The sequence below is a fragment of the Periplaneta americana genome, chromosome 10 (genome assembly GCF_040183065.1).
Source record: "Periplaneta americana isolate PAMFEO1 chromosome 10, P.americana_PAMFEO1_priV1, whole genome shotgun sequence".
NCBI classification, from domain to species: Eukaryota; Metazoa; Arthropoda; class Insecta; order Blattodea; family Blattidae; genus Periplaneta; species Periplaneta americana.
Genome location: NC_091126.1, coordinates 98,286,542 through 98,314,178, shown reverse-complemented (window position 1 = coordinate 98,314,178; position 27,637 = coordinate 98,286,542). Strand labels below are relative to the sequence as shown.

Genomic DNA, 27,637 nt, shown 5'->3' with positions numbered 1-27,637 from the left:
GCGGGCAGTGCTTGGCTCATGCGTGCTTACTGTACCGGCAGAGAACCGGTTTGTAACATTATGTTGCAGTGAACAGAGGCGCTTCTTGCCATCCATTTAAACAAGAGATGTGAGGAGCAGAAAACACTTCAAAAGTAAGCCACTCTGAAGAAATGCAATTTACAGATACATTATACAACTCACAGTAACAAATATGGCAGATACGAAGAGAAGAGCATGTAGCATTAATTCAACAATTGAAGGAAAATGAGCTAGAAGTTGTTTAAGATCACAATGTTAGTAAATCGGCTGTGCGACTCAGTTATAAAATTTCACTTGTAATAGTACGATATTATAAACCTTTTGAAGATTGAAAATTTGAAGAATGTTTAATTACAACTGAAGAACGTTTCTCAAGTGTAGGAGTTTGAATCTATCAGTTTGTCTCCTTCCACCGTGATGCATCCCATCCGAGGTCTAGCCGAGGACGTTCAGGTATAACTAGTAATTATTTGTCGGTATATCATTTGTTGTTCTTTGGCAGTAGATGAAAATACTTATGTAAGCGATAATTCCCAACTGGTGATTTTTGTAAGAGGCATTATTGAAAGCCTTCAGATTAAGGAGAGCTCTTATATATTGTTCTCATAAAGGATACTACTACTGGTTCCGATATTTTCATGTAAAGGCTGTCGAAATTATTTTGGACTTCCTTGGAATAAACTTATATCCTTGGCAACCAATGGTGCTCCTTCCATAGTTGGAAGTAAAACGGGTGTAATAAGGAATGTAAGGGACGAAGTGAAAAGCGTTAATGTATCCCATGAAGTTATTTCTATTCACTGCATTATACACCAACAGAATTCATGTGCAAAACACATCAAAATGGTGTTATAGAAGTAGCCCAGTTGAAAAAACCACCAACACAATTATATCAAAAAGTCTCGCTCATTGTCAATTTAAGTCTTTCTTGATGAATGCAATAGCAAGTATGACGATCTGTCATATTACAGTAAAGTACGGTGACTAAGTCATGGCAAATTATTGGATAGGTTCTTTGAACTGATGGCAGAAACATATTGTTCACGGAGAAAGAAGAAAAGTCTGTATCATAAGTGAAAAATGAAAAAATGGATTTGTGAACTTGCTTTCTTAATGGAATTATCTGAATGCTTTAAATTGTTTCCTACAAGGTAACAACAAGATTATTACACAGTTATATGACAGAGTGAAGGCGTTTAATATGAAACCACCTCTAATTATGGAACGTTATCTTAACTAAAAGGATAAGTTACAGCACATTTTTTCAAAATTAACAACGATATAGGCATACTAGTTTCTTAAATCTTTGGATTTCGAAGAATATATTCACACGTCATGTCGATCAGCGCCAGGAATTTGATTCGAGATTTAAACACTAGGAAAATTTTCAATTTGATTTTCGATTATTATTTGCAATTATAACTTATTGATTTACTTTACGATAGTGAATCGAAGGACAAATATCAAAACAAAGGAAGTTATCTGACTTTTATATGAACTTTTCATGTCTTAGATTTCCCCGATTGTACAGACATCCATTTTCGGATTCACATATCTGTGCGAACAGTAATTTTTTTCCTATGATGAAGATAAACAAGCCATGTCATGTTTTGTTCAACATTTTCTTTAACAGAAGCAGTTTACACATTTACAGTAATTGTCATGCATTACCCGAATAATTAACATGAAATGTGTATTACATTTTTAAAAGTAATTATAAAGTTATTAACTTCTAACTTTGTTGAAAATAGGCTACAATGTTTTTTTTTTTTTTTTCAAATTGCTTAAGATAGTTTATTTAGTTATTTCTATTCAGCCTGTATCTTTTATCATCAGAAAACAATCATAAACCTATGCAGTAAATTCATATTGTGGTCCCGCCACTGAACGTCTTACCTGCCCTGTTATGAATTTCCGCGTGCGAGTGGGCAAGGCTTGATGACGACACAGTGCTCTGAGTTGAGGACCACTGAGTTAGGATTTAATAATAAAGAACTTCTACTGCATTTAATATTCCTATGTACTTGTAACACCTGGTTTCATAAATGGTAAAGTAATATTAAAAATAATTACAATATACGAATAACTATTTCATGTGAGTTTACAAAAATGAATTATATATCTCTAGAAAAATTTTGAAAAATTTGAAAAATTTGAAAAATTTCAAGGAAAAATTGTTCCGGGGCCGGGTATCGATCCCGGGACCTCTGGTTGAACGTACCAGCGCTCTGCCACTGAGCTACCCGGGAACTCCACCCGACACCGTCTCAACTTTTCCCTTTATATCCACACAACTCGCGTGGGCTGACGAAACGCCAGAGACCCACATCGAGCGCACACAATCTCTGTGTGACTTGGAATTGTGGTTTTCTGTTAACGTACACAGTGACGTATATATTATGCAAATCTAGTCTTTCAGGTAAAGCTCCCTGTAAAGCAGATTTGAAAAATTTCAAGGAAAAATTGTTCCGGGGCCGGGTATCGATCCCGGGACCTCTGGTTGAACGTACCAGCGCTCTGCCACTGAGCTACCCGGGAACTCCACCCGACACCGTCTCAACTTTTCCCTTTATATCCACACAACTCGCGTGGGCTGACGAAACGCCAGAGACCCACATCGAGCGCACACAATCTCTGTGTGACTTGGAATTGTGGTTTTCTGTTAACGTACACAGTGACGTATATATTATGCAAATCTAGTCTTTCAGGTAAAGCTCCCTGTAAAGCAGATTTGAAAAATTTCAAGGAAAAATTGTTCCGGGGCCGGGTATCGATCACTGTGTACGTTAACAGAAAACCACAATTCCAAGTCACACAGAGATTGTGTGCGCTCGATGTGGGTCTCTGGCGTTTCGTCAGCCCACACGAGTTGTGTGGATATAAAGGGAAAAGTTGAGACGGTGTCGGGTGGAGTTCCCGGGTAGCTCAGTGGCAGAGCGCTGGTACGTTCAACCAGAGGTCCCGGGATCGATACCCGGCCCCGGAACAATTTTTCCTTGAAATTTTTCAAATCTGCTTTACAGGGAGCTTTACCTGAAAGACTAGATTTGCATAATATATACGTCACTGTGTACGTTAACAGAAAACCACAATTCCAAGTCACACAGAGATTGTGTGCGCTCGATGTGGGTCTCTGGCGTTTCGTCAGCCCACACGAGTTGTGTGGATATAAAGGGAAAAGTTGAGACGGTGTCGGGTGGAGTTCCCGGGTAGCTCAGTGGCAGAGCGCTGGTACGTTCAACCAGAGGTCCCGGGATCGATACCCGGCCCCGGAACAATTTTTCCTTGAAATTTTTCAAATCTGCTTTACAGGGAGCTTTACCTGAAAGACTAGATTTGCATATATATCTCTACTTTCACATGATTTATAAAGAAAACAAAATCATTTCAATCATCATTCCCTCTAAACAAATTATTACACTTGCAGAATTTATCCAATAGAAGATATCACACTGAAATAGTACATTAATAAGTCATTCTTACCTGCGGTCCTATGACCACACGGTATTTGTGCTCTGGAGAGTCTCCTCCCACCAGAAATGAGTTGGGCCCTATTTGCTGAAGGAGATACAAACGTGCCTGTTGTACTCGGCGCACACGATTCTTTACAGCTTCCATTACACTGGGATCGAGCGCCCCTGGGCTTGGAGGGCGACGGGTTGATCCATTTCCTGGACTTGATGGTCTCTGTAATATGTAAAATACAAATGAGGTTTCCTTGTTTCCTCTGAGTAAGCAAACAAATATGCTAAAAAGTAAGGAATTAAAAAAAAAAAAAAAAAAAAAAAAAAGGTAACAATACCCACTAAACCTAAAAGATTTTACCATTAAAATTTCTCTCTCAAAATTTCTCAAATCTATGATTATCTGTTTGCATGTCCATTTGCCTGACTATCTAATCTTATCTATTATTATTAGGGCTCGGAATGTTTGAATATATATATGCACATATGCAAATGTATATTGCGAGGGTTACTGTATATTCTAAATGTAATCTCTAAGAAAATCGGTTTTGCCTGTGTTTTGGACATCCCTTGCCAGTTGCTATTTTCACTTCTCTGAGCAACAGTACTTTCCTTTTACCACTTACAAGCAGGTAACTTGGCTGTTTCGAAAGGGAGTGTGATTTTCCTACATTTCTTTGACCATCACAGCAGACAGTCACCTCAGAGGGTTGGTCTTGAGGTAGGGCTGCTATATGTCCCAGATTTAATCAAAATTGAAAATAAACACAGATTTTTGCTTCATGCAATGGTACATTAAAAACCACCATTCATTTATGCATATGTCTGTTGTATTTATTACTGTATATTGAAACAATAACAGATTTAGAAACATTTCATAAATGAGTTCATTGTCGAGCTATCATAACATGCGATTTTAAAACTGATTGGCTCAATGTTTGCGAATCAGTTGCTATTCAGATTTGAATTCGATTGGACAACAAACAACAACAGTCAACAGTTGCTTGGTGGTTATTGAAGAGATAGTGTTTGGTTTTGTGCTGCAGAAAGTGAAATAAAGGTGATTTTTGTGTGTTTTGATGGCACATTTCTGCTCCATAAAAGCTAATAGTTTCAACAATTGAGGGGCTCAGTGGAAACAATGCCACAAAAATTAAATTTTGTAGGAGAAGCATTTATTCTGCTGAGATTCTCTCTTCAAGTGAAGACGAGGCATTTATAAATGCTTACCATGTCCGGTAGACAAATGCAACAAGACTGGAAGTTCATAAAAGAGATCCTAGATGGCAAGATGTCGGATTATCGAAGAAACTAAAAATTAACAAGAATGTGGATGGCTCCTTTTCCACTTGGACCCTCAATTGTTAAATATTTTTTTGCTTTGTTGATGTTGTTATATTTTTAGCTCACAACACTCTTTTTAAAATTGATATTTTAGTAGGTTATTTTACGATGCTTTATCAATATCTTAGGTTATTTGGCGTCTGAATGAGATGGAGGTGATAATGCCGGTGAGATGAGTCCGGAGTCCAACACCGAAACTTACCTAGCATTTGCTCATATTGGGTTGAGGGAACCCCCAGAAAAAACCTCAACCAGGTAACTTACCCTGACCGGGAATCGAACCCAGGCCACCTAGTTTCGAGGCTAACGGTTACTCCACAGGTGTAGACTAAAATTATGTCAATATATATTTTATTACAGCATACTTATGATAGAACTTAATAATATAAAATAATTTTACAGTTAGCTACATATGAAAGCCAAGGGAACTATAATTGAAGCATGGGCCGTAACAACATTGTAAGCGACACAATTTTCAAAAGTGAAATTTCCATGTAATAAGGTGTTGTGTGTTCCTCTGCATCACTAGAAACTACAATAACAATCATATGGGCACTAGTTATGTGAGCAGGATTAGTTGAATAGTTAGCTAACCTATAACAATGTTATAAGTAAGATAGTATGGAGGAGAGTAGACCTGCACTGTTGTCATCCTCTACACAAAAACATGCAAATTAGGGAAGAAAGCTTAAAAGAAACGTAGTTTAGTGAAAATAAAATGTTCGGAAAAGACTCGGAGACCAAAGGAAAGAATATCTTAGCTTCAGAAATACTATAAAACATGAGTTATCAGAACCAAATGAGGTACATAAAACAACGTTCTATGTAGAAAACTTGTTTTCCTTTTGGGATGAGAGATACGTCAGCTTAATGAAATGACAAATTTTGGAATTTTACTATATAAATATATTAGAGTTATAAAATGTTCTCAGCAAGCATACCATTTAAGCACTTCCCTCTTCAATAATATTAAAAAAGATTCGGTTAGTGATTAGATTTAGGAGTCGTGTTGATGTTAGATTTCGTGTTATTCTTCTGATTGTGTTAGTGAAATGTTTAGATTATCTTGCTCACATGGTACCACAGAAATTTACATCACAGCAAATATATTTTCATGCTAGAGACTTGTCTGAAAAAGATTGATTACGGAAAAGTAAAAAGACGATTTGCAAGAAATCTTCTTAATGTTACCATTCCACATAGCAACAGTAGCAAAAAAGACCACTCTTAAATCTAAATCTAAACACCTTACTAACACAATCAGAAGAATAACACGCAATCTAATGTCAACACAACCACTCCTACAGAGAGACTGAAGTGGACTGCCGAGTCGTGCGGGAGACGGTTTGCCGTGAGTTGCATTGCCTTCGTGCCGGTCGCGCACAGTCTGCTCGACCTAGTAAGCGAACACTCTGTGTGTAGTTACGACACGACATAGCAATCCGTTCACTGTCACTCAAATGAAAGGAGAAGATTTCAAATATTTATCACAAAATTAAACTTGTATGAAAAGAGATCCCACACTAAACGTAACTCAAGTCATGTAGCTTAAGATGACTAGTCATGATTCCACATAAATTCGGGCAAGGAAATCTCATAATGTTTTTACAGCTTTGAATATCATACTCCTGGGAACAAACTGAGGAAAGGAAAAGGTGCCTGTATTGCAAGATATTTAACATTTACAAGTAGCATTTCTATCAAACCAACTACAAAGAAGGACCTTTTGAACACGTTTGTTTCTTTTGCCTCATTACATGGAGTTTTATGAGAGTCTGCCAGTTGAAAATTCGATCCGTTTTAATGTGTTATGTTACATTCTATAAAAATACAAGATTCATTTTTGATTTGTTGCTTGTTAGTAAAAATAAACATTTAATTTTTATAGTGATAATCTTTCATTTTTGATACATCTATGTAATACTTCACATAATGTAATAAACTTAAAATGCAGTGTTTTAGAAAGTGTATAAATATTTCCCATTTGTTGTTAGTGTAACAATGTTGTATATCTTTGCACATACAATACTGTTACATGGAATATCATTTCTATCTTGCTTTAAATGATCTCTTCTTTGTTAAAAGATCACAGAATTTATAGAAGCTAACAAATAATGTGAACTTGCATCACATTTCGCTATTTGATCAACAAGACCTGAAACCTTTCGTCTTCTGATTAGTTTTTAGTGATTACTGTAAACTTTTTTTAAATGTAACTTACAATGCTGTTACAGCCCATGCTTCAATTATTATCAAAATACCTAAAAAGACAGCACAAAATGTGAATTCAATATTATTTTGTAATGTGTTTCAGATGTACAAATTTAAAGTAGATAAAAGAAGACATGAAAAGAGGGTTACCGTTATATTTCCCCATATTCTCCATATTTAATTCTGTTGCAGATACTTTTCTGAAGATCCAACTTGTTGCAGTAACTTGGGTTTGTTCAGAAGTTATTTGTAAAATGACACACAAGAGAATTTCTTCAAATTATACTGAACAATTGATTAGTAGCTACCGGTACCTGTAAGCAACCCATAACAAGAAGGAGCAAAGAGAGTTATAATTGTTGACAAAGAGTATATTCCGTCGATGCTGCTGCCACCTACAGACAAATTACTTGAAAAAAGGTGTCAAATTAATTTCATGTATCAGACATACAAGTTACGAAAAGGACATTTCTTGATTTTTTTTAAATCCGCCCGGACCCCAGACAAAGGCCTAAAAAGGAGGACATGTCCGGACAAAAGAGGACATCTGGTCACCCTACCCCTAACTATTCTATTTCGTCGCCAGTTCTTATAATTATTTGTCCTTCAATTTCTAAATTTTGTACTTTTGTGTCTCCAATTAATAAACATTTTAAATTTATATATGGTCAGAAAATTATTAGAAGAATATATAAATTCTAATAAATAATAATAATAATAATAATAATAATAATAATAATAATAATAACAATAATAAATGAGCATTTTCATTCATTTCGAGTAGAGATAAATGTAATCTCAAGTCAGAACTTTATTTTGGTTTCACCTTTTCTTTTTCTTTGGCTTGCAGACGCAACTTAAATCAGAAGTAGATTTCTCTTCCCTGGGCCGCATCAAGAAATGTAATAATACTAAAAAATGCATTTCTTTTGGGTAGAGATTGAAATGTAGTCGCAAGTAAAGGTGTCTATTTCATTTTCCCATTTCTTTTCTACGGTTTACAGCCGCAACTCGAACCAATATGTAGGGCACTGGCCTCCTCTCCTCTGGACCACATCAAAAATGTAGTTTCAAGAATGTTCATTCTCTTAATTTTTTCCTGGGCCCACACCAGTAACTTAAATGCATGAGCAAGTTAATTACCTTTTCTGTCCTGGGGCCACGTCAATAATAATAATAATAATAATAATAATAATAATAATAATAATAATAATAATAATAATAATAATAATAATTATAATAATAATAATAATAATTTATTTTCAACACTTTTTTCAGATATGGACACTGAGTATGTGCATAAATTGCATTGCAGCGACTTAGAATATAATGTACAATAAATGTGGCAGTGATATCTTGTCAATTGCATTAGAAGGGCGTGTCCAATCATATTTATACTGACCATACACAAAATAAATGAACAGGGAGAACTGCATCTTAAATTTTCAGATGAGTGGAAATTATTTCATTAGTATCTTATTCAAAGCATCATTTTAGTTGTGTCCATAGCAAACTCTTACTTCTCATTACATACACTTTCCACCAATAATTCTCTTTTTGGTATATATCTTCCAAGTCCTTTTGGTAGCTTTTGCAGCATGATTTTCGGTTGTAACATGTTTCTCAAAGGAATCATACCTTATCAATTCGATTCGCACATTGAAAAATTTACAGCACATTATTTTCAAACACTCATTGCAAATTTCTGCTTTTTCGAACTCTTTAGCACTACTTTTCTCTGGCATCACTTGACTGACTGATTTATTTTGTTAAACTGAACTAAACTATCACATAATCCACTGCCATGGAGAAACGGTTAGCTTGCCTGAACGTGAAATTAGTCGGCCTGAGTTCGAATCCTGGTTGGGTTTTTTTCCGAGGTTTTCCCTCAACCACTTGAAGCAGAATTGCTGGGTAACTTTCGATGTTGGACCTCGGACTCATTTCATCTTCATTAGCTCCAATTCATGTATCATCTTAACAGTTTCAGATCAACTGGGAAATTGTGGCAGATGCTCCAGGATTCGCCTAAAGGTGTCATCTGTCTGGGAAAGTTACACAAATCTTAGGGAGCCATAGGGCTTCTAGAGTTGAATATCACAGAATTGGGAATTAAGCTCCCTTCAATAGATGGTGCCTTGGTGAGTGGCGAAACCTGGAGTGGTGTGATCGTCTCGTCAAAGAATGCAGCAGAACACAAGCATGTGAAATGCTAACAGGTATCATTGATGTGAGGAGGTGGCATATTAACATGGAGGAGGGGCATTGCTGTTCACGTCGACTGGATGCCATAGCCGAATCGATAAGACTGCAGCAAGTATGAATCATGTGCTTGAAGAGTGGTCTTAAGGACTTCAAAACCTTGCCAATATAAGGAGGTTGCACAATTAGCCTAAGGCTGCAGTGCTTGCTTACGGGCCCTCCTCCAAAAAAAAAAAAAAAAAAAAAAAAAAAAATACCATGAACTTACTGTGGTTCTCTGTTCTCCATGCATGCTTTAATAACTAAGTGCGTACAATGATAACAATGGGCAGCACAACACTCCACTTTAAGTTTTTAACTCTGGGTACCAAACAAGACAGTCGACCTATCTTTACACATCAAGTTACCAACATACGTCATATTGTGCAAATAATAAATTAAATACAATAAATTGTTTTTGGCAGCTTTTGTAAAATGTAGCACAAATTGCCGTAAATCGATACAGCCAAAATTCGCGAAAACATACTATTATATTCTATATCCACTCACAGCCCAATATCAATGTTTGTAACAATTTCTTTAAAATTCGCAATCTTTGAAAAGTTCCCTTTCCTATTAACAAAAAAAAAAAAAAAAAAAAAAAAAAAAAAAAAACTTGTGGATGAATTTGTAATAACATTAAGATAAGTAGTAATAGTACAGTCAACTCTGGTTATAGTGAACCTATGCGGACCAGTATATTTCGTTCACTATATCCCAGGTTCACTAAAACCGAAGTGTCTGCTTTTATACTACTGACGTTGCTATACATACAGTATTAATGCCCGTTTTGGACAGACTACGTTCAATATCAGTACTAATGTTTGCTGTATCTTCCAACTTAAACACTTTATGCTTTGGCATCCTGGTGTTCACAATTCGAAACTTGAATCAAATATAGCCATGTAGGTAGTAGGCACTGACCGATTTCGCACCCCTTTCCAATAAAGATGTGCTACTGCGTACTTTGCCTTGAAATTTCCCCGTGTTCACTTCTACAAAGATACGGAAGGAAGGGTTGAGAACCATTATACTGTAATCCTTCTTGTATTTACCCTATGGTTATCTCTCTATTACCTTTTACAAAAGAAAACACTTCCTCTTCCTATTCTTCTAATAATCTCTTTTAAAGGATTCGGAACTAATCCTTCCTTTATCCCGCACTGCATACACTATTCTCTTTAACGTGTTTCAAGCTGTCCAGGAAGCTGAACAAATCCTTTGTCTTTCAATGCACTTAAGGGGTGAAAGGTTTGAGATTTTGTTCTGAACATATTCTTGGAAGTTTATAGGAGAAAGGGTTTCCTAAATTATCAGTTTGGCCATTTTAAAATTACATTTTCTTGGAGAAGTTATACTTTTAGGTTCACTATAACCGAAGTGAGGGTTCACTGTAAATGGAAATATTAAAGTACTTTTTAATGTATGCGGGTCGGGACCAACGATTTAGGTTCACTATAGCTGAATGTTCACTATAACCGAGTTCACTATATCCAGAGCTGACTATAAACAGAATGGAAATGCGACTTCAATTTCAAGTAATGTATTGGAGTAAAGAATTAACAGTGTGGAAGGGCGAAAATTTACAGCTTTACACACAAAAAACGATCCCTCTCCTGTAGCGTGAATTTGTCATAAGTCCACTTCAGGCAGCGCCTGGTTCACGAAACTAGGGAAAGGAAATTTATTTTGCACGTAATTTACTCTTTGAACATATCTTCATTATAGATTATTCATAACACTTGACCTATAAACAGATACAAAAAGCAACAAAGAAACAAAGCAAAGGAAAAACAGAGCAGAGTCATGCATAAGAAATTCCTTCACATATAAACTTCAGTCTCACATAATAAACTTCAGTCTTCCAAAGGGAACTTAGCATATGGCAGACGGACTTTTTTTTATCTAAGACTGTACATCACGGAAAGTGCAAATGCTGAACTACACAAAAGAAAATGAGGATTCCTTCATCTGAATTCAGTGTCGTTTAAAACTTGTTGAGCCAGATTATTTTAAAACTTTACCAAAATAATTTAAAGAATGGTATTTTAAAGCAAGATGGAATATCAAAACATTGTTAGAGCAATCTTTAGTTTATCTATTTCTGTTTTGGGTAAAGTATATAAAGTAATTTTGGAGGAAAAAAAAAAACACATTTATAATGATTCCGTTGTAAAATATTAATTGTCAATAGGACAATTACTACAACACATGAGGGTTCATAATATGATAGTTTAACAACACTATTTCCTTCCTGAAGACATCCCCAAATAAAATGATCTGCAAGTCTGTGATTGTTTTCATGACAATCACTGAACAATTTAATATTTCCCTATAATTTTTTTATTTAAATGAGAGCACATAAATATGTAAGTAAATATAAAATTAAATCAAAACCAACAGAAGAACTTACGTACTTTAACTCATATTTTATATCCACAGATTTTTCTTTTAGACTGAAACATTTGAGACAAAAGCCGTATAAAAAAGAATGCAATAATTCTTGCAATATATTGCAATTTTATACCTGCACTTATGGATATTTACTTCTAGTAAATCTACCAAGAATAAGAGCGGAAAATATGCATACCACAAACATCTACTGATAATACGTGTCAAGAACAGACAAAAATGTTTACAAATATATAACTTATGCAGAAATTAAAATCTACCCTATTTTTTTCCTTGAATGGTGGGGCAAAACAAGGTTATAACAGACAAATGTCTGTTTTCTGGTTCAAGAATAATGGTTTAGGAAGCATTTATTGTAATGTAGGATTGTAATGTATACACTAGAGTAAAGTGAAGTGTAATAAAATCCTCTAGTGATAAAACAATGACGCCAACATGTAGTGGGTTTCACACACATACCCTTTCCATGCTTAACTCAACATACATAAAAAGCGTTGCCTATAACCTTATTCTGACCAAACAATCAATTATTGCTAAAATATTATCCTGAAAACGTCATTTCATTGACATTAAAAACGAAAATGTGGTTTTCCATCCTTGTCACGTTCATATAATATTTGAATTAAATAATAGTAAATGAAAAATTACAACAAAAAATAATTTTAAAAGTAGAAGACTACCACTAGCTGCACAGATATTCTACCCAGAATAATTAAAATAGATTACTTACAGATCGAGGAATACTAGGTGATCTTTTTCTTGAGTGAATTCCCTCTCCGGGTCCAGGCCCTGCGATAGGAGGAGGAGTCCTGCAACAACGACGGGGAGCAGCTGCCTTGCCTGTCATCTGCAACAAGAATGTCAATCGTGTAATTTTTTTATTTAAATTTCAAGCTCCAATATTCAGTATATTAATAAATAAATAGAACGAATAATTTATAAGTGAAACTTTTTTATGCACGGTACTATAGTGGTTAATAAATCCATCTTGTATTTGGGAGGTTCAGAATTCCATTCCAGGGACCGGCTGTATTGACGGGGTTTTTCGTGGTTTCGTAAGTCTTTCCAGTGAAGCTACAATATTACTACTTACTGGGCCACGACCTGCTTCATTCCTAATCTGACACTCCTTCATAACGTAACATAATTTCGTATGTCATCTTCTCACATTCTGTGACAGGCTTGCCATCTGTCCAAGAAGTATCACAACTGACAGAGTGTGTTCTCCTCTATCGAGAGGAAAGAGCATCAGATGTAACTCCTGAGAAAGCGGAAATGCCTACCAAGAAGCAAAATTTACTCTCGGAAAATAATTCCAGAAAATATAACTGCTTTACTACGATTTTATTAGCAGGTAATTAACTTCTTCAAAATTTGATCTAAAGCTATTGATTACAAAGTGTATCTTATATTACTGAATCATAGGATGAACAAAACGAAAGTGTGGTCGATATTTAATGAGGCATGAAACAGCATTTTGTTTAAGTCAATTTAGCTTCCTACAAAATACTATAAAAATTACTTTGTAAAAAGAAAATTTGCAAAACAGTTTAATTGCATCCACAACCTTCTAGCAATTTTGTGTGTGTGTGTGCGTGTGTGTTTTTTTTTTCATGAGTTGCTGTATAACTGCATGCCCCATTACGAATGTAATACTACATGTATGAAGCCTATTCCAAATTTACAAAATGTTTTAAGTTTTCCTAGCTAGATCACTCTTATTTGGTGTCACTTTTGTTGTTTACAGCTTGTAATATAGAATTTGCTACTTTCACTGTCACTTTGAGCTTGATCTAATACGTAGCATGTCAAAGTTTAACCTATTTACAAGTTTTGCAATTTCACTGTCACTTTCACTAACCTATTTACAAGTTTTGTAATTTCACTTTCACTTTCATTAACCTATTTACAAGTTTTGCAATTTCACTGTCAAGTTTGATGTTTCACAGAATTGTGAAGTCTATACTGTGGACGAAGGTCGAAAATATTTGGAGGTAGTTGGACGCCAGTGCTTCGCACATTGTTGGCCACTTGTCTCCTGCTTCTTGGATTTTCCTTATCATGTCGTTCCTTTGTCTGGTCACTATGCTACAATCAAATATTACGTGATTGACTGTTTGTTCCTGCTGTCTGCATGGGCATATGGGAGATTCTATTATTCTAAATCTGTGGAGATATAACCTCAGCTTCCCGTGTCCTATTGTCATTGCTGTGAATTCCGGGGAAATGGGTACCTTTCAGCTCAACCTCCTCTTGACTGAGGGGAAAAAAGGCTTTGCTTATCCTTCCTTTCGTCGAATTGGACCATTGTTGCTCCACATATCGAGCCCCCTCTCCTCTCGTGTCAGAATAACTTCTCTTGGTGTTTTGTTGTAGACGACTTCACTATCCTCTAACGCCGCTGTTTTCGCCAATCTGTCTGCTAGTTCATTGCCCATTATACCGGAATGTCCTTTGACCCAACCAAAGTGTATTATCCACTTGGATTGTGTTAATTCTATAATTTTTGTTTTTATTCTCTCAATTATTCTGCTCCGTTTGGATTTGTTACTCAGTAGGTCTAATGTTATCTTGCTATCAGTGTATATGGTGACAAGCTTCTCTTCATCTAATCGGTCTTGGATTCCTTGGAGTGTTTCTAGTACCTTTAAGACTGCAATTTGTTCAGCCTGGTTGTTTGTACATTTTTGTGTAATTTGTATTTTAGTTGGTGTGTTGGGTTCCCGTTCTCGAATATAATTCCTGCTGCTCCTACATTTTCTCCGGTCTTGCTACCATCGGTATACACTTCAGTGGATATAGGGCTCCTTGTTCCACTTCGTGAATGACTGGTGATTGTGCAGGATGTCGCCAGTATTTAGGTTCCAGTGGGGAATCGTATTCCGCATTGTTGACTCTAGTTGCCAGGTAAGTTTGTACTTTTCCTTCTATTGTTATGGCTATGGGGGTACGACAGCTAGTATGCAGGAGGCATCATAAGAAATAGTCCGGTAGGCTTTGGCTATTGATATTGATGAGCCGTTGTATCCTCTTGAATTTCGCGAGGTTCTTATTTTTCTTAATTGCTTCTGCCCATACTGGTGCTCCGTAAGTTAAAATAGGTACAACGGCTCCTTCATAAATTGTCTTGAGCGATTTGTGACCTAAGCCCCATTGTAGCTTAGCTGTTCTTGCCAGTCTGTTTATCAAAGTGAGAGAGTTTTCTGTGACATGACCTATATGAGAAGTGAAGTTGAATTTGGTGTCTAGGTATATTCCTAAGTATTTAATTTCCTCAGTTTGAGCCAGCCTTTTATGGTTCAAGTAAATGGTGACATTTCTGTCCCCGTTCCTTTTCCTTGTTATGAAGAGAGTTGTGTGTGTGTGTGTTTTATTTTTTTATGTCTTTACTGAACAACATGCTCCATTACATAAGTAATACTACATGTCTGTTTGCACTTAGATAATTACTATTTTCTTACAATCAGAGATGAGACAGAGTGTCATAGTTCTATATGGTCTTGATAATGATATTTACTATTCTCCATATTTGTGTTTCCATATTGCTACACACTTTGCCTACTTTCTAAATCTACCTCTCATATGAATTTACAATATTCCTTTAAGTATTTGGAAATGAGATCAGGTCTGTTTGGTGGCCACCTTCCTCCTTTGGAATTTATGATCCTTTCCAATTTGTTTCAGGCAGTGTTGTACTTTGTGCACTCAAGTAAAATATGGTCTACAGTTTCGTCACCGTTATTGCAACTGCATGTTCAGTCTTGTACAATGTGAAATCTACGATAATATGCATTGATTCTTCCATGACCAGTTAGCATGGTTGTAAGTCCAGCTGAAAGAGGTATGTTCAGTGCTATTCTCTGTGAGACTTGTGGAAAATATCTTCTTGTTTCCGCTCCGTTTCTTGCTAGCTGCCACTGATTTTCCCACTTCGCAAGGCTTTCTTCTCTCAGAGTCTTTGTTATACCACTCATGGGGATCTTGCTGTAATGTATTGTGTCTTCCCTTGTAGCTTTCTTGGCAAGGCGGTCAGCAAGCTCGTTCCTGAATATTCCTATATGAGCCTTAACCCAGCTGAAGGTTGTTTCTCTTAAGGAAGTCAGTTTTTTTCTGATGTCTTCTATTAATGGATTGTGGTTTCTGCTGTTTTCGAGGGAATCTAGGGTGATCTCACTGTCTGAATACAATGATGCAGTCTTAGGGGTGTTGTGCTGTAGTTGTAGATCATTAACTATATGAAGTGCTTTTAGGATTGCGAACTGTTCAGCCTGGTTATTTGAGCATTCACCATGAAGTCTGAATTTAGATTGCTGTATGAGATCGCCGTTGAAAAATACTGCTACTCCTTCAGTGGATTTACTTCCGCCAGTGTAGATTTCGTAAGCGTAATCTTCATTTAGCTTTGTGTCTTTAACAGCAGGAAAATCTGCTGGATGGGGCCATTCCCTGAGTTCCAAAGGTCTTTCAATGTTACTGTCTAGTAATCCTTTTTTCATCGTATAGCTTTTAGCTATCTCTTCTAACTTAATGGTTATAGGAGTCAAACCAGTAAGGATGCAAAGGGCCTCAGTTGATGTTGTCCGGAATGCTTTTGCAAGCTTTATGTTCATCAGTCTTTGTACTCTTTCGAGTTTCTTCCTGTTTGATGTGGTGTTGAGTGCCTCTATCCAAACGGGTGCTCCATAAGACAATAGGGGCAAAATCGCTCCTTTAAATATTATTCTTAGTGCACTGTGGTTTAATCCCCAGTCTAATTTTGCGGATTTGGATAGAGCGTTAATCAAAGTCATGGATCTGCCTGTTATATTCTGAATGTGTGCAGTGAAATTGAATTTTTCATCCACAGTGATTCCGAGGTACTTAATTGTCTGTACTTGTTCCAATTCTTTGTTATTGAGGAATATATTGATAGCTGCTTTGTCTCTGCGCCTTCGCCGTGTCACCAGTATGACTTTGGACTTTTCCTCATTAAATCTTATTTTGTTGTTGTTAGCCCAGTTTGTGATCTTTTGTAGCTCTGAATTGGCAAAGTTTTCAGTTTTCAGCATGCTTGAACCCTTTGTTATTATCAGAAAATCGTCTGCAAACGCAATAGCTTTACTGTGACTGGAGTATTGGAGATTAAGTACGGTATTATACAGGATGTTCCTAAATCCAGGTCTGCAACAGGATCCTTGAGGACAGCCTTTTGTCATATGTTTTTCCACTGCAATGTTATTTACCGAGATAAATGCACTTCTCTGGCTGAAGTAGCTCTTGGTGAGGTTGTACAGATTAGCTGGACAGTAAAATTCTCTCAAGGCTTTCAAAATGCTCGGCCACCATGCGGCATCGAAAGCTCCTTGGACATCGAGACTCACTAAGATGATGTATTGACCATTGCTCATACTCTCTTTCACATACTCCTTTACCGCCATCGTGGCATCTACTGCACTTTTATTTGGCGTGAAACAATACTGACCGTCATTGAGTAGACCACTGGAATACAAATTATGCATTATTCTATCAATTAGGATTTTTTCCAGTACTTTTCCTCCCGTATTCAATAGGCTTATAGAGCGAAATTTCGTCACTTCTGAGGTACCTTCTTTCCCTGGCTTCACAATGGGAACTAATTTTGCCCTTTTCCAGTTTTTTGGAAAGCTGCCACTTTTTAAGCAGGCGTTATAGACGGCTGTGAAGTATCTTGGGAACAATTCAAAGACTTGAAGCAATATATTACTAGTTAAACCATCTTCTCCTGGTGCTTTCCAAGTGTCCATCCTTACTAAGATTAATTTTATTTCCTGTTGAGTGAAGTCTCGTCTCTGTCATTCTGAATTTCTATCGATCTATTGCTTTCCTCCCTGATTTTTCTGTGGTATTCGGAATCTTCTTCTTCGTCATCTTCTGGAACAAAGTGTTCTAACATGTAGTGCAGAGTTTCCTCCATAGTCGACGTTACAGAACCATCGGACTTCCTTAAAGTAGTTAAAGGTTGTATTTTTCTTATCTCTCCAGACGACGTGCGGTATACTGCGTTCGAAGGATTGTTTGTTGGTGTTAAGGTACAATATTGTTTCCAGGAGCGCATCTTTTCTGTTCTTATAGTCCTTGCATATTTCTTTCTCCCTTCTATGTATTGAATTTTCCTGATCTCTCTTAGGTTTTCATCGTGTTTTGTTTTCTGGTATCGTCTTCGGAGTGCATTTATTTTCTTTTGCATGATGGTTAGTTCGTTAGTCAACCAGAGAACAGATTTTTTTCTGAATTAATTTTTGTGTTGGCTTGCACATTTTAAAACATTTCCTGCATGCTGTGTTTATTATATGGTCATGTTGCTTTAAAGTTTTTCGTTATCCCTTTCTATACTTGCTAGTTATATAATTCCTCATCCAAGTCTTCTACTTCATCTCTGTTTACCAACCCAGGGATTATTGCTGAAAATTCTTTTTTTGGGATGTCTTTAAATTTATCAAAGTGTACTTCTTTTATTAAATACTTTGTTCCTCGAAAATTGAATACTGTGTTTTGCACTCTATGTTGTGCAACACTGAATGTTATATATCGGTGATCTGAACAACTTTCTTCACTACTGATACCCCATTGGCTCATTCTTGACAGTAGCTGACCATTGGCTATTGTTAGGTCGATATTACTTTTTGCCTCTCGAGCTTTCAAATGTGGTAGAGTCACTTTCGTTAATTAGATATAAGTGGTTTGAACTGAGATACTCCTACATTATCTTCCCTCTTGCGTTGGTAGTGACATCGTGCCATATTTTAGATCTGGAATTGCTGTCCATAGTGACTAACAGTCCTGTTCCTTTCGTAAATGAAATTATAACATCTACTCTTGAAAAATCAGTATTGATGTCAGTTGTGATATCTAGATACATGCTTACAGCATTGAAATGTAAATCACCATGGATTATTTCTATGACTGTTGTGTCCTCGTCTGATAATTGATATAACAATATAGCGTCAATCTGTTTATTTGCTATTAGTATTGCTGCTCTCTTTTTGTTTCCACACGTGAAGATTTTGTAATTTTTGGTTATGCCTGTCACTTTATTATTTATTAGGTATGGCTCCTGTATAAATGCTATATCTACACTGTTTAAATTCATTATTTCTAACAGATTATCTGTAGCTGCTCTACAGTGTTGGAGATTAATTTGCACACATTTCATTTTTCCAATTCCATTGGCCATTTTAATATTCTGTGTTTTGTTTGCATTTCCTGATTAGTGTTTGTAGGCATGGGCAGTTCTTGTCCATAGAGGAATGATTTTCTGGCAATTTCTCAGCCTTATTATACTTATTATACATAATGCAATTTATGCATTTCAAATCCTCTTCAGTTGCCTTGCACTCCTTTAATTTATGCTGTCCAGCACATAGAGGACATATCTCTTCACCTGAGCAATTTACAGCTTTATGATTGAATTTACTGTACTGGTAATCTTCAATCCTGCAGAGCTGCCATCCTATTTTCAGCTTCCGCCCTGAAAGTATCCTCCATGTTGTAGTGTCCACTTCTGCAACGAGATTCATACCATTTCGGTTGTTCCTGTAAACGAATTTTGCCCTGATGGACTCTTCAGGCAGATGAAGCTCCGAGTTCTGGGATACTATGATCCCAGCAGCATTCTGTAGATCGATGTCTTCTGGAATATTGTAAAGAATAATTTGTGGTTTTCGAAGCTTAGGAGTGCTCACTTCCAGGTGTTGACTACACTCTTCATCGATCTTCTTAGTTAGAATATCAATCTCTTCCTGACGTCGAGACTCTATTAATAGCCGTGTGTCTGTGTCTGTCTGTGTGTGTGTGTGTGTGAGTAATGAGTAACAGTAAACTGTAAGTATGAGAACAATTGTGGCATGTAAATGGAAAAGTGCCAAAATATGATATAATTGTTTTTTTTCACTTGAAACCATTCTATGTGCTGTTGCTGTTGGATTACTGCTAGTTCATTCTCACAAGCATGAAGGTTGACTCAATTTTTTACGAAATATGCAAGATGAAAGTGCGTGTTTCTATCAGTTTTTGTGGTTTCTGAATATTTTTGTGTTTGGCACTTTCAGCCTTTTCCATTTACATGCCACAATTGTGTTTAAATATTACAATATGAGATAATTCGGACAATTTGAAAAGAGAAATGACCTGCGTGCGCACGCACACACACACAGAGAGTTGTTTTTATTGCCCCCAAAACTCCTTTCATTTAATAGTTACAAAACATAAAAATTTTCATAAAAGTCTGGACATTGTTTCATATTAACTTTAATATCTCATATTCTAATTATCGTAGAACCATTCTAGACTCGTTTTAAACCCAATTAAACATGCTTTCGACACATATCCGTTGCAATAGATAAAATATAGCAGTATGTGTGTAAACTAAAATTATATTCTAAAATTTTAAATTTAAGGAATTTCGCTACTCTAAAACAATACGAAAATAATATAGTAAGTTGCATTCTCCATTTAATTTTCAGTGTGTATGCAAAATATCAGGATTCAACTCTAAGAAGTTGATATAAAATTAATTGCCTTATCCAACAAGATGTTAATGCAGTTGCTGCACCGTGCGCATGTTGTAGTGGTGGAGCAGTGTATAGATGAATATCAATCACAGAAGAATACATTAGCACAAGTCTCTTGCATTGAACTAATGTTATTTACAGGAAAATAAACTGTACAGAATCAGTTTAAGTACCACTACTGTCGCTTTATGTGAGGCAGAGTATTTTTTTATTACTACTTAGCTGAAATGGGGATGGAAGAAAGTATTGTTAGTATTCCACATAGTGGTTCAGTTTTCTCACACCGTTTTTTTTTTTCAGAAGTTCACACTTTATTTGATAATCCTCGTTGCTGAAGAATTTGAAGAAAATTTCACTAATATTTTTCACAGTCCATTCGAACAATTTCAAGACTCACTTTCATAGCAAGCCATCACAAGGGCCTTTACCGTGTGATGTTGCAAGAAAGTGCCAGTCTGTGGAGACTCCAAAATCCCTTTCATGGTAGCATGTGTTTACAAAATTCTTTCTAATCTTATATTACGCATTTGAGTCATCAGAAAAATTAAATAATTTAATTAACAATCCCTACTTCCTCCTACTACTACGTTATTAAATAACGTTTAGATAGATAAACTGCACTGGTTTCATATTTAAGGCACTCAGATATTACGAGATTCCTGTGCTTCATTTCACTTTCTTGTGTGAAATAGACAGAAATGGATGCACCGTGGTGTATGGCCTGGCCTGATCGTTATTCCAGTGAACACCATGCACATAATCATGACGGAAGGCATAATTTTCGAAAAATCACATATGACTAAGCATTCTCCTTACTGTACTTTTTCGTTCTCTGAGAAATTTAGCTTGCAGCTGTCAAATAAAGGCATGGGGTGCAAGGGCTTCTAATTTTGTCGACAACTTTTCTAAAAAGAAATCATCTTGTGACTCTATAATTTCTAAATTTGTTCTATCAACTGACACCCATTGTTTGTAAGTAATTTTCTCAATAATGTTTTCTTCATAAAAATCTTGCAAGTTGATAAATAAGACAGCTTTCTGGAAGCGCACCTGTTATTTTTTTTATTGGTTATTTTATGACGCTGTACCAACATCTAGGTTATTTAGCGTCTGAATGAAATGAAGGTGATAATGCCGGTGAAATGAGTCCGGGGTCCACCACCGAAAGTTACCCAGCATTTGCTTGTGTTGGGTTGAGGGAAAACCCCGGAAAAAACCTCAACCAGGTAACTTGCCCCGACTGGGATTCGAACCCAGGCCACCTGGTTTCATGGCCAGACGCATTGACTGGGCATCTGTTATATATTTCCGAAGCATTAATGGCAGACTTGCTGTTTTTCTACACATGTAGAGGCAAAACGATATTTGAAGCAACTAGAAAACTAATTAAAGTTGTCAGGAAATAATGTGATTTGTTGGCAGGATCCATGTCAAACCTTTGCAATGAGTCGTGATAACCTAGCAAGGAAATCGTGTAATGGTGCGTCTCCACTCAAAACACTAACTTAGATGTAAGTGCATTCTTGTAAAAATTCCACATCCATTCGATGTTTTGTGTTAGGACACTGGTTTAAAAAATTGTCTGTTATGTCACATCATTGCTCCACACATATCGATGCATGCCTCATTTTCCAGCACGAACACAGAACCAATCATCGGTTGGGGCGTGGAAGGATTTTGCGATATGTTTGTTGATATGCAGAGTTTTTATGTACTTATGGAATGAGGATTAGTGTAGTTTTCCAAAAGGAAGTGTTTACTCAAGAGCACTCATGAATTCTTTTATGATGATCAAAATATATCCCCCGGCTGATCCTTATCGCTGAGGGGTGCTATGTATCCCACGAGTACAGGCAGTGCACGCACTTCCTAAAATACTTCTTTTCAATTCAGTTCCCGCAATTCCATCTTTAAATTGCATGCACAATGAGAAAATTAAACGGGGAATAAATTGATGTTCTTTTTTATTCTCGCGAACATGTTGAACATTTAAGTTTAAAAATGTTTAAGTATCGTTTTACAATAAATTATTAAACAAAAACGATATTAATATGTGAAATAAAACTACAATTTTCTTAAACTTTCAATTGAGCTAAGATGAGTTCTGTGTGTTTATATCTATCAATACCCGCCCATTTTTAATTTTTTCAATTTTGATTTATATGCCAAAAATTTTTTTGCTGAAATAAAAATACACGAGATTTCTTTTTTAATCCCCTAAACGCACACAAAAATTTTTGAAGTCACATGGCTGTTCAATTTGATGTGGAATGCCTCATATGTTAACATACAATGAAAGTTAACAAGCACTAACTACAGCTTTAATCGCGTATTCATTGTTGTTCTAGTAAAAGTTTTTAATTGCAAGAGCATGTTGTGCACTGCTCCATCTTTCTATAAAGACTAAATGACATTGTCTTGGCAACAATAGTTTAATATCCCTCAACTGTGCTGTGAGAGATATACACTCCTTAAAATCTGTTCCACTGCCGGACCTGGTATATCTTAATTTTAACCTATTTATAACATTTTAATCTTGCCCCAGGCAAGGGAAGACATCTCGATACCATGTCACCTATCTATCTGTGTGTTCTTAACCAATCGAATAGGGTGAACATTCAAAATTCACAGGTGAAAGATACAATAGAACTTAAAATATTCCATGCAGAGAAACTATTTCTATTTGGTGAAACTAAACATTTTATATGAAAAACTTGAACACTTGAACGAAACTTGTCACTGGTTGTGAGACAAGAATGGACGATTTTCTCTCATAACATAAATACTTTATCTTTGAAGACCCATGGGTCAACCAATGTGATTATAAAATCCAATTAATATTAGACAAGTTGCTAACACACCATGGAAATGAAAATATCCCTTAATCTATTTTCTAATTCCACCTTACCTTGTGTGCGCGCGCACGCGTGCGCACGCACGCACACGCACTCACACACACACACACACACAGTCCCTGGGCAAATTATTAGACGCACCTTCATTTTTCGTAATTCATTCATCTCAGGAAACAAATTTTAATAATATTCTTCATCTACTATTGTTGTAATCAATTTCATTACATTATTATTGTTAAGGAATATTTGTAGCAACTGTTCTGCACAACAATTAATTAATTTCATGCTTACATTTTATATATGAAGTTGGATAAGCGCAGTTGCATCACTGAGTGTAACGAGAGGAGACTTGTTTTCTGCCTCTCCTTTTGCAATTTATTTTCACATCTGTTTCCTGGTGGATTTAAATGTAAAGTTGCATATTTAATGTTTATTTGTTGAATTGTATTGAGAAAAATAATGGGTAAAGCAAGTGATATGACACCACGAAAAATTGCGGAAGTGAAAGCACTGTTTGACACCAAAACGTTTTATAACAGAGAGATTTCTCGAAGACTGGATGTGTCTGAATCAACTGTGAGGCGAATAAAAAAGAAAATTCACTTTGGCGAGGATTTAGCCCCTCAAAAGATGACAATATGTGGTTGGAAACAGATATTTACAACAAGATCAGAAAGATATTTGAAGGTTTGCCAGGAAAACCAGTTTGCTACTACAAAAGAAATTAAATTCAGGCTAAAGAGCAGTGACATCTAGAACTGTACTCTGCAAGTTTTCACAATTCAACTTAAAGTTCTACAGACCCGCTCGGAAGCCCAAATTAAGTTTTGTTATGAAAGAGAAATGTATCAAGTGAGTAAAGGATCAAAAAGGCAAAGATATGGACTTCTGAAAATCGATGAATATTTAATAATGTTTTTTGTTTCCTTGAATGATTGTCAGTTCTGAGTTAGAATGTACCCTTAAACCGAATAATCACTTTTTTCGTTTTATTTCAGGTTTGTTTTAGTGATGAGAGCATATATGAAATTTTGGGAAACAAATCTCAATTTGTGCGAAGGCTTTCTGGTGAAAAATAACATCCAAATTGTGTGGTACAGACTGTAAAACATCCCACCAAAGTCACGATTTGTTCTGTTATCAGCGGCAAGGGCACTGGATGACTTTACATGGTCCAGGGGACAATGCAGCAGGACAAATACAAGGAAGTGCTGAAAACCAAAATGCTATCTCAAATAAGAGAATGGTTCCCAAATGGGGAACTCTTTATTTTATGAAAGATGGAGCCCTCTGCCATGTTGCACGATTAGTAAAAATGTTTTCTGGAATCATCACCCACATTTGTAGGAGACTGTGCAAGCATGTATTAGTAATATGCCAAGGTGAATCAGCGCTTTACTAGCCGCTAAAGGTGGCACGACCAAATATTGAAAATATTGAAAAGATATGTATCTATACAAAAAATAAATTAATATGTAATTATTACTTTAAAAAATGTGTGTTTTATATACCGGATTGTTCATATGTATTAAGAATCTTCACTAATATACAATTCAAAAATATTAAACGTGTATTATTTACTGTACAATAACATGTATATTGTGTTACAAAATAAAGGTGCATTTAATAATTTGACCAGTGGGGGGGGGGTTGTGTCTGTGTGTGTGTGTTTTTTGTGTGTGTGCGTGCGTGCGCGCAAATGTAAATATATATATTGTTTTCCCTATTTGAAATGTTTTATCTACTAGTGTCGTGCAAAGTTCAAACATGAGAAGGAATATCAAGATATTACATTCACCCTCCTGCATACGCATCTAACAATACATAGAAGTGAAACATGTAAACTAAAATAACCAAACTCGTTAAAATCATTAACAGTCCTTATATTCAGTTCATGTTTGCCGAGTCTCTGTAGAGCCAAAGTTTGCTTTGCATTTGTTTAATCTTTCCCCTTTATGTTTGTTGCCTTCTCCTTAGTTCTTCCTCTCCCAGCACCTTTATACTTCAGTTGCATAAGGATGTCAGGCACATATCTTGGGAAGTTACTCAGAGTAATGAGTACAGGCAATTTTTGATATTAATATGACTAAACACCCACAAAAAATATACGTATTAGTAAATCAAACAAAACATCCATTTAAAAATGCGTATGTTCATAGTACAGACTATCGTGCAATGTTCAAACATGAGAGAGGAAACCAAGATATTGCAAACTTCGTTTTATTCCATGTGAAAACTGATCACAAGATATGTGTTCAAATCTTAAGTGGTTTAAAACATGAAGGGATGGGAGAGGAGGACAGCAAATATTTCCATAACACAATCTAACAAACATGACAACCCTCCTGCAGAGCTAACATCAGTGAATATCGAACTTTTCTATACTCGACAAAATGAACTGAATTTAGTGTGTCATTGTACGACGATAATGTATAGCCTGAAAATAAAATATTTTTTTTATTAACAGTTTGGATATTATAAGCTAAAATAATGAGTAGTACGAAAATGAATATATGATTTATAAACAGGTTCAATATTTTAAGTTACAATAATGTGTAGTATGGAAATCGAACAATATAATATCATTTGTATGTAATTATAGAATTTATTTCATACCAAAGACATATGTCTCACAGCTTCACTTCCCTTCAGAACAAAGCCTTAATAATTATTTGTATCTCCATTCAAAATTTATTGACATTGGCCCAGTTTCAACCCGCAAACCTCAGATTCAATGTCACTGGACCAATGATGATGGCCTTTCCTGCATGTTTTCTCCCTTGTAAACTTGCTTACAATATCATAATGTAAACAAAAACGTATTGGCTCGACAATAATACACAAACCAAAATTTTACACAATCAAGCAGCAGCAGCAGTAGTAGTGGTAGAAAAATTGTGCATTCAATGTATAATTGAATCGGGGTCTGGTAGAGTTCTTGAGTAGCTCAGTTGGTAGAGCATTGGCGTGCTTAGCCAAAAGTCCTGGGTTCGATACCCGGCTACAGAACAATTTTTCTCTGGAAATTATTCAAGTCAATTTTACAGGGGACTATTCCTCAAAAGTCACATTTGTATAATGCACGTCACTGTTCGTTAACAGAAAACCACAATTTAAGTCACACAGAAAAAGTGTGCATTCAATGCTGGGTCTTTGACGTCTTGTCAACCCACTTGAGGTACCTGGATATAACCGGGAATAACTGAGCCGGGTCTGGTAGAGTTCCTGAGTAGCTCAGTCGGTAGAGTACTGAAGTGCTCAGCTAAAGGTCCCAGGTTTGTTACCCGACCCCGGAAGAATTTTTCCCTGGAAATTATTCAAAACTAATATTTGAATTGATAATTGCAGAAAGGACCTGAGTCACATTTTTTAAAATGAAATTCAGATATGAGCACATTTTGAATCTCATTAATCACATTTGTACTTAGAAAAGACCTCAATCTACAGAGATCTAAGGTTGAAAACATGGGATTGAATTTCTGATTGAGTGCACAAAAATTCGGACTCCAGGACTGCAGTCCTTTCTGCACTCAAAAGTTGGCTCTCAACTGTTTCTCGCTCAGTGCATATTTTGTTTTTCTTTTCTGGGGGGGGGGGGAGATTTCATGGTGCAGGAGGTGCAAGGAACAGATATGCTAGATATCATGATGGCCATCACTGTATAAAAAGACCTGCATTTAAGTGGAAACTTCTCCCCATTCTGTTGCAAGAGACCATAAGATCTTATTAATTGTGTTTACATTTAACCAGTTTGTTTATGAAAGTATGAGTATATTGGTGACTTGAACTTCAGCACATTTCACCTGTATCTGTCTCGAAACTAAATATTGCTTTGCCAGAGAATGTAGTTTCAATAGGAGTGTCTTATGCCAAACTTCTCTGACAGATCAATGTAACAGACAGTATGCGCTTACCGCTTCTAATTTGTTTTGCATCTAGTCTTACTAGTTTATACAAACTTTGTGGCGTTCAAAATATTATTTTTACGTGAATTAGTAATTATAAAAAAATGAACTCGTCGTTTTCTGATCCAGATGCGATGCGGAATAATATACAGTCAATGAAAGTTGCTGATTTAAAAGCAGAACTGAAGAAAAGAAGCGGAAAAACAAGTACAAACAAACCCCAAATTATTAGAAACGTGGGTTAAACTGTTGGTTATGGCAACAAATTGTTCTACTTTATTTTTGAGTTAGAAATTGAGTTAAATTATATTGCACAATGTTTTATGAAAATATTATACTCTATATCCATATCTATTTTTTAGGTTAGAAGTTTATATGAAGCTTCATATCCAGAAGACTTCAGTGTCACTGGCTGTTACTGGTAGGCCTACATTAGATTTTCCAAGAGTGCTTGATGGATTTCATGATATTGAATCACTTTATCAGAGTGAAATAAAACTGTCAAGTTTTGAATTGATGAACTACTTTATTTTCAATAAGTCAGAAATAGATGGTCACTCAGTTTCAAATTACAGATCATTCTGTGATTCAGGTTATAGATTATTCAATGACAGACTCATTAACTTCATTAAATGCTATGTAAATTCTGGTGCAGT

At 35.9% G+C, this 27,637-nt stretch overlaps 1 protein-coding gene across 4 annotated transcripts in view; it reads right to left on the bottom strand.

The window, feature by feature from the left end:
* The window catches only part of LOC138707924 (mitogen-activated protein kinase kinase kinase 1-like), a 138,469-nt gene that overhangs the window by 74,884 nt on the left and 35,948 nt on the right, over positions 1–27,637 (bottom strand). For all 4 annotated transcript variants that reach the window (XR_011334447.1, XM_069837988.1, XM_069837990.1 and 1 more), the window contains exons 4-5: positions 12,424–12,540; positions 3,505–3,708 (exon numbers count right to left, since the gene is read on the bottom strand). Coding sequence is in view for 3 of the 4 variants with exons in the window: in XM_069837988.1 (XP_069694089.1) it covers positions 3,505–3,708; positions 12,424–12,540 (321 nt within the window). In the remaining variant the exon portion in view is untranslated. The remainder of the gene's footprint in view (positions 1–3,504; positions 3,709–12,423; positions 12,541–27,637) is intronic.